At 41.4% G+C, this 12,556-nt stretch overlaps 1 protein-coding gene across 2 annotated transcripts in view; it reads right to left on the bottom strand.

The window, feature by feature from the left end:
* The window catches only part of ttyh2 (tweety family member 2), a 119,157-nt gene that overhangs the window by 85,782 nt on the left and 20,819 nt on the right, over positions 1-12,556 (bottom strand). For both annotated transcript variants that reach the window (XM_059948562.1, XM_059948561.1), the window contains exon 2: positions 3,047-3,219. In XM_059948562.1, coding sequence (XP_059804545.1) covers positions 3,047-3,219 — 173 coding nt within the window. The remainder of the gene's footprint in view (positions 1-3,046; positions 3,220-12,556) is intronic.

Here is a 12,556-nt window from a genome sequence, read left to right as displayed (position 1 = left end):
TTTTCAACTTGGCACGGGATTCGTGACACAAGTATATCCATTCTTAGGAAAGGAAAGCAAAATTACTCATAGTACTCAAGTGCAAAGTCACCAAAGCACTACACACTTAAGACATCTTTACTCCTTTACTTTGAAGGAATTCAGTTAAGTATGTAGACAGGATTATAGAAAGCTATGGGCCAAATATCGGCAGATAGGACCAGTTCACTGGATAATAGTCAACAGAACTGAGCTGGGTCAAAAGGGCCCCATTCTACGCTGCTCAACTCTCTCCCATAAGCCCATCCAATCACCACTGAATGTGTTCATTGGCTCTCACTGACTTGAATAAAACACACTCAAGTGAACCTTAACACTAAAAAATTTCTCACTAATAATAATATAACACTTTCCTTTTATATACTTTAGCTCTGTTTAATTCCAGGAATATACTAAATTCATTTTGGAATGAACGTCACCCCCCCCCCCCCCCCCAAGGTAGAGGATTCCAAAGCTTCATCTCCTTTGGAGCTTAAAAGAATGAGACCATCTCTGTGGCTACAAGAGTAGGGCACAGGCTGTGTGTCTTGTGGCAAGTGAATCAGCTCATAACACTCAAAACTTCACCATCATCCTCCTGGCACGACAGGATACTTTCCAATTGAATGCAGCTCCAGCAACTCTCATGTTCAATTCCATCTCAGACACCGAAGCCCTTTTGATTAGAAACACAAGGGACTCTGCAGATGCTAGAAATCCAGAGCAACATTTGATGGGTTTTGGCAGAAAATGTTAACTGTTTATTCCTCTATACATGCTGCCTGACCTGCTGAGTTCCTCCAGCATTTTGTGTGTGTCATTTGATTCAAATTAGATCATCTTATTTGCAGCTATTTATATCCTCCACCACTATTCTCTACCATCTGTAAAATGCACTGCAGTTTTGCACTTACACTACTCTAACAGTACCTCCCAAATTCACAATTTCTATTGTCAAGGATAAGACCAGCAGACTAGGAACACCACCACTTACAGGTTCCCCTCCAGAATGATATCACCACTCCCAAATCCTGTGAGACACTACTCAACAACATTGACAGAGCACCTTCAACAAAGGCAACAAAGCTGCTCAAGGATGCGGTTCAGCACCATCTCCTCAAGGGCAATAAATGCTGGCCGTCCCAGAAGTTCACAGATCCAAAATATAAGCAAAATATTAACAAACTCACATAGCGCACCATTGTGAGAAAGAATATCTATAACTGAACATCTAACAAGAGCCAATCACTAAAATTGACAACATAAACTTTTAGAACAAATAGGATGCATCATCCTTTATAACAGTCTACTGATTATGGCAGTCAATGTCAGCATACTGGAAGAAATTGGCTAAACCATCAACCATTAGGCTCTTAAACCAGAGGGGATAATTTCATTCATCCCAACAGTGAACTCTTCTCGAACCTATGGACTCACTTTCAAAGACACTTCATCTCATATTCTTGATATTTATTGCTTATTTATTATTATTTTTCTTTGTTTCTTTGCATTTTCTGTGAATGACCTCAAGAAAATTAACCTAAGGATTATATATAGTGACATACATGTCCTTTGATAATAGATTTCCTTCAAACTTTGAAATCTGAACTGAAAAACATTGAAAAATGTACTGCAAATGTTATGTATGGAATAGGCACAGTTGGTCTTCTGGTCCCTTGAGCTTGTTCTGTTGATGAACAATATCAAAGTTGAGCTTTTATTAGCCTCAAGTCCACTTTTCTGCCCATTTCCCAAAACCTTCTACTCTCCTGTCAACCAAAATTCTGTCTTCTTCAGTCTTGAATCCATCCAGCACATAAATCTCAACAGCTCTGTTGCAGGGATTTTAAAGATTATTAGGGGGGGGGGGTGGAATCCTTTCCAGCATTTGATGCAAGCAGAATGTTGATCTCAGCCAAATAGTAAAAGGTGTTATAAGTTGCCTCAATTTTTTTGGGATAGACAACTGGTACGATTAAAGGATTTCAGCCCTGGGTTCTCACTTCTGATCAAGATCTAATGACTTCTGCTGGGTACTATGCATGCGTGGATGCTGACAGCAGTAAAAAAAAAATTATCATTATTCTATTCACCACAGAAAGACTCAGTATGCTTCAGAAGTCTGCATGCATATTCTAATAACCAACACTGATTACAATTAACAATAGCAACTTACTTGCTGACTCACTGACATGTTTATCAACATGCTGACTGTAGAGATTAGATTGATCAGTACCAAAGGTGAAACCTAGAATCCAGAGTAAACTTACCTTCAGAGAGTCAAACAAAGAAGTTTGAATAAACATTGACAAACTTGAACCATAAATTTCAACATAACTGAGTTTGCCTGTACTCACATACACTCAGTGACCACTTTATTAGGTACACCTGTACACCTGCTCGTTAATGCACATATCTAATCAGCCAATCATGTGGCAGCAACTCAATGCATAAAATACGGAAGAAATGTGATCCAAGTGATTTTGACCATAGAATCATGGATGGTGCCAGATGGGGTGGTTTGAGTATCTCAGAAATTGCTGATCCCTTGGAGTTTTTATCCAACAGTCTCTAGAAAGTACAGAGAATGGTGTGAAAAACAAATAAAACATCCAGTGAGCAGTAGTTCTGTGGGCAAAACATTTTGATAATGACAGAAGTCAGAGGAGAATGGTCAGATTGGTTCAAGGCAACAATAGCTCAAATAATGATTCATTATAACTGTGGTGTTCAGAAGAGCATCTCTGAACGCACAACATGCTGAACCTTGACGTGGATTACCTAAAGCAACAGGAGACCACATCAGGTTCTACCAGATACCAAATAAAGTGGCAACTGAGTAGTCATCTATTAAAAAAATACGTCAATGCCAAATGCTGAGTTCAATGTCATTCAAATGAAAATAGATTAATCACAGCAAAATCTGGAAATGGAGCTCAATAGACCGCTAAAGGAGGAAATGGCACCTTGCACAATGGCACACAGGACAACACTGACAAATTCTTTCCAGTATCATATCCCCACTTACCAGCAGATAAGACCAGCAGCCACAGCTGTCCAAGTGACACAGCAGGAATGTAGCTTCTTGTTTTCTTCATCGTCAGCTGGCTTGCAGCAGCAGATGCATAACAAGTAAATCAGAACGAAAATCAAATTGAGGCCCAAGCAGACAGCAGCTACTATTGCCAAAAAGATCAATGCCTGGGGGAACAAGGAAAAGAAACTTCTTAAGATTTGCACACAACTTGAATCGCACTCAAAATATTACTTGTGTATTTAATTGACAAACATAATGATTCAGATGACAACAAACTAACAGGACAGACTATGGTCGATTATACAGCCCACTGGCATCTACTTGTGATGGATGCTGTGAACCAACTGGCAAGTCTTATTGCATATCCGGGTTTAGTGCCTAGATTTTTCAAAAGTAGTAGTGATCATCAGATTGTACAGAATCTGGGAACATTATCAACACGTACAACAAGTTGGAAGAACTCAGCAGGTTGGGCAGCATCCACGTATCTACTGCATCCAGTGCTCTTTGTGTAGCCTCCTGTATATCCGTGCCCGACCTGCTGAGTTCCTTGTTGTACTTGTTGCTTTGACCCCAGCATCTGCAGTGTACTTTGTTCCCACAGTGTACTTTGTGGGAACATTATAAATTGGGAAGATTCACTGAAGCAGTAATCTTAAAAAGTGAGAGAACGTCAAGGGCAATCATTCAGATCATGTTTCATGGAAGGACACATTGAACTTCATCCTAAATAATTCAGGGTTAAAATCACAACCTATTTTGCCTACTAATTTATTCTCCCTCAATGTGTTTTATACAATCTTTGCACCTGTGTGATAATGTAAATCTCAAAACTGCTTAATACTTTTAAGCAACTAGCACTGTTGGTCAAGATGTTTTTTCTCCCTGACAAAGCCAGGGAGCATCTAAAGGTTCATTTTAATATCCAAGTATGTATGCAGAATACAACTCTGAGATTCGTCTTCTTCAGATAGCCACAAAATACAGAAAACTATGGAAGTCGATGAGGACCCCTCCCACATGAAAAACAAAAACAAAACTCGCAAACCCCAAAGCCCACAACCTCTCCCTCGCACGAAGACAAGCAGATCGCCCAGCCGGATATAGCAGCTAAAACGTCAAACCCCTAAGCCCCAAGCTCCTCCCACAACAAAAAAAGCGACAATGACATCAAACACCCAACCCTTCCCTCACCCAAAGAAGTAACCCCTCACTCACATCTCTTCTGTTTTGTCACGTTGGTCCTCACCCCATCCTCCCACTGCCACACCAAGGATATGGTTCCTCTTGTCCTCACCTACCACCCCACTAGCCTCTGCATTCACCACTTAATTCTCTGAAACTTCCACCACCCCAAGCACATTTTCCCTCCCTTTTCCCCCCTCACACTTTCCACAGGAATCATTCGGTATGCGACCTCCTAGTCCACTTCTCCTCCCTATTGGTCTCCCTCATGGTAATGCAAGCAGAACAAATGCCACACCTGCCCCTACACTTCCTCCCTCACTACCATTCTGGGCCCCAAACAGTCCTTCCAGGCGAGGAAACACCTTACCTTGGGGTCAACTACTGTATCTGGTGCTCTCAGTGTAGCCTCTTGTATATCAGTGAGACCCAACGTAAATTGGCAGACCACCTCGCCAAGCACCCATGCTCCATCTGCCAGGAAAAGCAGGATCTCCTGGTGGCCACCCATTTCAATTCTACTTTCCTTTCCTATTCCCACGTCAGTCCATGGCCACCTCTACTGCCATGATGAGGCCACGCTCAGGCTGGAGGAGTAACATCTTATATTCCACCTGGGTAGCCTCCAACCCGATGGCATGAATATTGATTTCTCTTAAATTCCAGTAATTGCACTCCCCTTCATCATTCCCCTTTCCTGTTTCCCTCTCTCGCCTTAGCTGCCCATTGCTTTCTCCTCCTCCTCCCCTTTCTTCCATGGTCTTCTTTCTCCTTCTAACAGATACTCCCTTCTCCAGCCCTTTATCTCTTTCACCAATCAACTTCCCAGTTCCTTACTTCAACCTCTCCCCCAGTTTCATCAATCACCTACCACCTTGAATTTCTTCCTCCGTTCCCCCTACCTACTTACTCTGAATGTCCCTCTCTCCAGTCCTGATGAAGGGTCTCGGCCCAAAATGTCGACTGCTTACTCTTCTCCACAGATGCTGCCTGGCCTGCTGAGTTCCCCCAGTACTTTGTTTGTGTTGCTTTTGTTATCCATCACAACAGAAAGAGTTTTAGCCTAGAGTTGTTTCACTGACCTGCTCAGGATAGATGTTCCATAACTCTTCTTTTATAAACGATAGCTTTGCAAATCACTTAGAAAACTACAATCTGAAGGAGCACACTGTTGCAAAACTACGTGCTGCTCCTAAGTGCAGCATTCAGTTTACCTAAAATAAATGAACTGGAAATCACTGTAATGCTAAGCTGATTTCTTAGCAATTGTAAAATATTCAAAACAATTCAACTAATAATCCTTGCTTGACCTGGTAAGCTGATTGCTCTCCACAAGCTGAAAGCTTTGAATTGTGCTAAACGAAGATTTAATTTTTTGCATGCCCCTTAAATATTGAGAAACTTAAAAATAAATCACTTCCTGTCAGATGGTCCTGCACTACTTGGAACCAGAAGTGTCTCTCTTCCTCTGCACATGGCTGCCAGATTTGTCCCTGGATGCTGCTTTGTTTTAAAGGAAGGAAGTGAGGAAGAGGTTTATAAGGGAGTGCAGATAGTGAGGCGGCAAGGAGAGAGACAGAGAGAAACCATAAGACATAGGAGCAGAATTAGGCCATTCAGCCCATCGAGTCTGCTTCGCCATTCTATCATGGCTGATCCCAGATCCCATTCAACCATTCAACCCCATACTCCTGCCTTCTCGCCATATCCTTTGATGCCCTGACTGATCAGGAAACAATCAATTCCGCCTTGAATATACCCATGGACTTGGCATCCACTGCAGTCTGTGACAAGATATTCCACAGATTCACTACTCTCTGGCTAATAAAAAAAAATCCTCCTTACCTCTGTTCCTCTGTTCCCTCAATTTTGAGGCTGTGCCCTCTGGTTTTGGATACCCCCACTATTGGAAACACCCTGTCCACATCCACCCTATCTAGTCCTTTCAACATTCAGTAGGTTTCCATGAGATCCTCTCGCATTCTTCTAAATTCCAGTGAGTAAATCCCAAATCTTCTAAATCCCAAACCTGCCAAATGCTCCTCATATGCTAACCCCTTCATTCCTGGAATCATCCTCGTGAACCTCCTCTGGATTCTCTCCAATGACAACACATCCTTTCTGAGATATGGAGCCCAAAACCGTTGACAATACTCCAAGTGCAGCAGCCTGACTAGTGTTTTATAAAACCTCAGCCATATCTCCCTGCCTTTATAGTCTATTCCCCTTGAAATAAATGCCAACATTGCATTTGCCTTCTTTACCACAGACTCAACCTATAAATTAACCTTCTGGCAGTCTTGCACAAGGACTCGAAGTCCCTCTGAACCTCTGATATTTGAATTTTCTCCCCATTTAGATTATAATCTACACTACTGATCCTTTTACCAAAATGCATTATCATACATTTCCCAACACTGTATTCCATCTGCCACTTTTTTGCCCATTCTTCCAATCCTGCTGCAATCGCATTGCTTCCTCAGCACTACCTACCCCTCCATCTATCTTCATATCATCTGCAAACTTTGCCACAAAGTACTGGTCCCTGAGGAACACCATTAGTTCACTGGCTGCCGACCAGAAAAGACTCCTTTTTATTCCCACCCGCTGCCTCCTACCTGTCATCCATTCCTCTATCCATGACAGTATCTTTCCTGTAACGCCACAGGATTTTATCTTGTTAAGCAGCCTCACACGTGGCACCTCATCAAATTCTTCTAAAAATCCAAGTAAATGACATCTAGTTTTTTGGCCCTGATCTCAGAAAGGATGTGCTAAAACTGAACAGGGTTCAAAGGAGGTTCATGAAAATGATTCCAAGATTATACAGCTCGTCATATGAAGAACATTTGATAGCTCGGAGCCTATATTCCTTGGAATTCCGAAGAATGAGGGGTAGCCCAATTGAGATCAAATGGTGAAAAGTCTTGATAAAAAGGATGTGGAGGTGGAGAGGATCTGCTCTATGGTGGCAGAGGCCTAAGACCAAAGGGGACAGCTTCGAATAGAGGGGCGTTCTTTCAGAATGGAGATGAGGAGGAATTTATTTAACCAGGGAGTGGTGCTTCTATGGAATTTGATGCCACAGGCAGCTGAGGAGGCCCAGTCTTTATGTATATCTAAGGCAAAGGTGATAGATTGTTGATTGGTCAGGGCATGAAGGGATACGGTCCGGGGCGGGAAAGGGAAGACAGGAGAGTGGGGCTGAGAGGAAAAATGGATGAAATGGCGGGGAAGACTCGATGGGCCAAATGGCCTAAACTAGCTCCTACATTTTATGGTCTGAAGCCAAGAGAATGCCTTCACTTTCCAAGAAGATATTGAGGCAAATAATCAAACAATACATGTATTTTTTGCATGCTGACTACTCTATCAAAATTAATCTAACATCAGGGGATAGAGGAAAAAGTCCACCGAAAAAAATGGCAGATTGATCATTCAGTATTTGTGCTAATTAACTGTAATCTCCCCACACAAGTAGCTTGCAGCTACCTTTCCTTCACCCACACATTGGCCCACCTCTGTTACAGAGTAAGTTACACTTACAACTTGTGAAGTACACACTTATTTCTTATTTCACCTTCTGGGGCTGGTCAGCTTCTCCAATGACTTTGACAGGACAATACCAATAAATTATTTATTCAGACATGCAATTCCTCTCTGGTATAGTCAGAAATATATTTATGCTTATTATAACCAATACAACACTTCATTACTTTTACAGCTCATTACTATAATGAGAACCAAAACTGAACACAATACTCTAACTGTGAACTAAGCAGAGTTTTATAGAGCTGCCACATTATGGATCTGAACTCAATCACCAACCAAGGAAGGCCAACCCCATTATACTATATGCTTTCTTAACCACTGTAACAAGAAGTGTGATAACTTTGAAGGATCTACGAACTTGGACCTTAATATCCGCAGAGAACCCTGCCATTAACTTGGTGCTCTCCCTTCAAGCTTGACCTTCCAAAGTGAATCACTTCACACTTTTCCCAACTGAACTCCATCTGCTTATCAGCCCAGCTCTGCATGCTATCAATGCTCCATAGTAACCTACGACAACCTTCTACACTATCTACAGCACCACCAACCTTCATGTCATCTGCAAACTTACTAGCCCACACTTTCAATTCCTCATTACAGTCATTTATAAAAATTACAAGGAGCAGGGTCCCAGAACAGATCACTGTGAAACATCACTGGTCACCGACGTCCAGGCAAAATATACTCCAACCCTCTGCCTCCTATGTGCTAGCAAATTTAGAATCTATGTAGCCAACCTTACTAAAATCTGTGTACACCACTCCACCTTCATCAATATGTAACTTCCTTGAAAAAAATCAAATTGAGGCATGACCTTCCCCTGACAAAGCTGTGTTGACTGTCCATGCTTCTCTTAATGCTCATAAATTCTTGAACAAAGAGGTACAATATTTGTCGTCCTTCAATCCTCTGATACTACCCCATGGTCAATGATGATGCGAAGATCACCATCAGTACCTCAACAACCCATTCACTCACTTTCCATAATACCCCAGGGTATATCTCCTCCAGTGCTGGGGTCCTGTCTATCGAATGTTTTTCAAAAGCTCCAACACTGCCTCTTTCCCAACCTCAAAATCCTTCAGCACATTAGCCTGTTCTAATGCTGACGTCATATTCATCAAGGTCCCTCTTACTGGTGAACACAGACACAATTATTCAGGACCTCCCCTACCTCCTCAGATTCCAAGTACACTCCCACCTTAATCCCCGATTGGTCCTACCCACACTCTAGTCACCCTCCTGTTCTTTATGTTTGTGTAGAATGCCTTGGTGTTTTCCTTAATCTTACTTACCAATCCCTTCACATTTCCCCTTCCTGCTTTCAAAGTTCCTTCTTAAGCTCCTTCCTGGCTACCTTATAACTCTGAAGAGCCCTGTCTGATTTTTGCATCCTATACCTTAAGCATTCCTCTTAACTAGATGTTCCTCATCTCTTGTCAACCATGATTTCTTCACCTGTCCCTCCTTATCCTGTCTCATATCAAAACTGTCGTCAGATTGCACCTGCAAGTCAGTGGAGGGAGAATACATTTCTGTAAAAAGTATGACCTCACCAGCCAACACATGTAGAAAGTGCACTGCTTCAACTGAAGCCAACTGCAACTATTTTAAAGATTACTAAAACAGCATAAGAATCTTAATTTAAAAAATTAATATCATAACTCATTTCCATCCAGTCAGTCTAGTTTAATCTTTTCACTGTGTTCTGTTTGTGTTCAACCAGAACAACTCGGGCCCAGATTTCATTACAAACTTGATCCAAACCTGCACAGAAATAGAATTAGAAACTTGCAACAGTCCTTTGCACTACAGCAAAATTGACCAAGTGAGGTATTGGGGAGTCTTCAAAGTTTAAGGTAATGGCAATCAATATAAACACTACAACAGCTGGAGTCACAACTTGCATTAAAAACATGGTTGCACTTACGAGAAAATAATCAGCTCAGACCAAAGTATTGTAGCAGGAATATTTCAGGTCAATGTCTGAGTCAATCCATTTTCGATAACCTTTTCTATATCATACAACTCTTCCCAAAGCCATGAATTATATCGCTTAGAAGGGGAAGTACAAATCAGTGCTATCAATAGGCAAGTTCCTCTCCACATCTGACATGGATGTAGCAGCAATAAACCATTAAGCAAAGACAAGATCCTGGAGATTCTATTGTTTTTAAATATTTACTTTTCAAATTAATTAAGCCTTCTAATTAAATCAAACAGCATGTCCAATTAGCAAAAACGTCAATTGGGCCTCTGACAGTATAGGAGCAGAATTAGGCCAATTGGCCCATTGAGTCTGCTCCACCATTCAATCATGGCTCATCTTTATTCTTCCCCCTCCTCAGCCCCACTCCTGGCATTCTCCCCGTAACCTTTGATGCCGGGTCCAATCAAGAACCTACCAAGCAATTTTCTGCCTTAAGTACAACCATCAAACTGGCCTCCACAGCTGCCTGCGGTAATAAATTCCACAAATTCACCACCTTCTGACTGAAAAAAATTTCCCCGCATCTGTTTTAAATGGATGCTCCTCGATCCTGAGGCTGTGCCCTCTTGTCCTAGACTCCCCCAGCATCTTTTCCACTTCTGCTCTGTCTACACCTTTCAACATGCTGCTCTTTGGGGGCTGCATTAAACACCAAAGATGATTTGTATCAAAATTCATCTCAATAATGCTACCTCTTATGTTCTCCTCCCACCCAAAACATTTATGTACTGGGGTTTAATAAGCAATACATAATTGTGATGGGAAAGCAGAGTTACAAAGATAGCAGAAGGAATATTCGGGTTTTTGTTGCAGTATAACAACTCATTTTGTGATCTGGAATCTTTAAAAACTTCTTAAAAACCACTAACTTTGGTAACATTCTAAGTTCTACAAAATATGTAACACTAATAGAAAAGTTTAAAGTGACGTGGACATGTTTGGCACAACTTCGTGGGCCAAAGGGCCTGTATTGTGCTGTAGGTTTTCTATGTTTCTATGAAGCAGTATGTGACAATAATTTACAGCATCACAGACCTAAGGGATGGCTTGTAACACAGGTAAATACAAGCCACTTCCAGCCACCAACTTGACAGGAAGTTAAAAATCTAATGTCAGCTTTTTTCAATACTCCTTAAGGTTGATTATGGTTCTTGTTTAAGAGACAGTAAAAGTACAGACCACATCCCTTTTACCTTCTCCATCTACATTTCTCCTACACCCAGCCTCCCAATTTCAATTTGTCAAATTGAAATTCAGCCAACCATTTATACCACAACACATTTGCAACCTGTTAAGATGCACACCATTTTTCAACTTGACTGCCAAATACCTCATTGAGAACATGTGCACAAGGCTGAGATAGAGTGGACGTGGAGAGGATTAATGGGGGAAGTCTAGGGCCAGAGGGCCTTGCCTCAGAAGGACATCTCCTTAGAATAGATATTAGGAGGAATTTCATCAGCCAGAGTGTGATAAATCTGTGGAATTTGTTGCCACCTATGGCTGTGTAGGCCAAGTCACTGGGTATATTGAAAGTGGAGGTTGATAGGTTCTTGATTAGTAAGGGCATCCAAGATCATGAGGAATGGGATAGTAAGTCAGCCGTGATCAAATGGCAGAGCAGACTTGGTGGGCCAAATGGCATAAATCTGCTCCCATGTCTTATGGTCTTAGTTCCCCAGAAGAAACAGAGCAATAAAATCTTACGACAGAATGAATTACCAAAACTTTCAGTTGCAGTATCAAATACTTTGCTTAAGTACTATGCCAATTGATACCAATCAATTGCATCTGGTATTTCAGTTTACTCCAAGTTAAAAGGAGAAACTTTGACAAGGATTGGAAAACTACAGGTGTAAATGAGTTCTTCTGATATAAAATGTAGCAGTTCAAAAATTGAATAGTCCTTTCAAAAAGCCAGCACATATAGGTGGATTAAGTGGTCTCTATAATGTTACATCATTACATTAAACATATATTCTGATCCTCAAGGGAAACTTATTATTTCAAAATCTTATTTTCTTTCATTTGAAAACTCCAGGTATCACAGATGTTAAAGGTCATTCCAGAGTTATGACATTATGGATAGCAGAATTATGGATTAACTAAAATGAGAAACAGTTTTCAAGAAATAAAACCTGTACACAATTTAACTTCCAACTGATACTGGCTGCATCATGGCCTGGTATGGAAACACCAATGTCCCAAATGGAAAATCCTATAAGAAGTAGTGGTTATGGCCCAGTACAACACTGGTAAAACCCTCCCCACTACTAAGCAATTCTGTATGGAGCCCTGTGCAGGAAAGCAGCATTCATCATCAGGGTCCTCACCACCCAGGCCATGGACTCTTCTTGTTGCTACCAGCAGGAAGGTGGTGCAGGTGCCTCAGGACCCACATCACCAGGTTTAGGAACAGTTCATACCCCTCAACCATCAGGCTCTTGAATCAGGGAGGTTAACTTCATTCAACCCAACACCTTAGCTTTTAATATTTTACATGCACACAGGCACTTTACAGAATTACATATTTATAAAGGAAGAACATCACAACTAGCAGAACTCCTTCCAAATACCAGTATCTGGTCCAAATGCTTCTTAGCATAAACTCCAGATATCCAAAACATATCTCCCTTGTTAGTACAACACACACAAAATGCTGAGAGAAGGCAGCAGGCCAGGCAGCATCTATGGAAATTAATAACCTGTTGACTTTTCAAGCAGAGACCTTTCATCAGGACTCTGCCCAAAATGTCGGCTGTTTATTTGCTTCC

Source organism: Hypanus sabinus, chromosome 23 (genome assembly GCF_030144855.1).
Source record: "Hypanus sabinus isolate sHypSab1 chromosome 23, sHypSab1.hap1, whole genome shotgun sequence".
Lineage (NCBI taxonomy): Eukaryota > Metazoa > Chordata > Chondrichthyes > Myliobatiformes > Dasyatidae > Hypanus > Hypanus sabinus.
The sequence above is the reverse complement of the archived record's forward strand: the minus strand, read 5'-3'. Positions and strand labels throughout refer to the sequence as shown.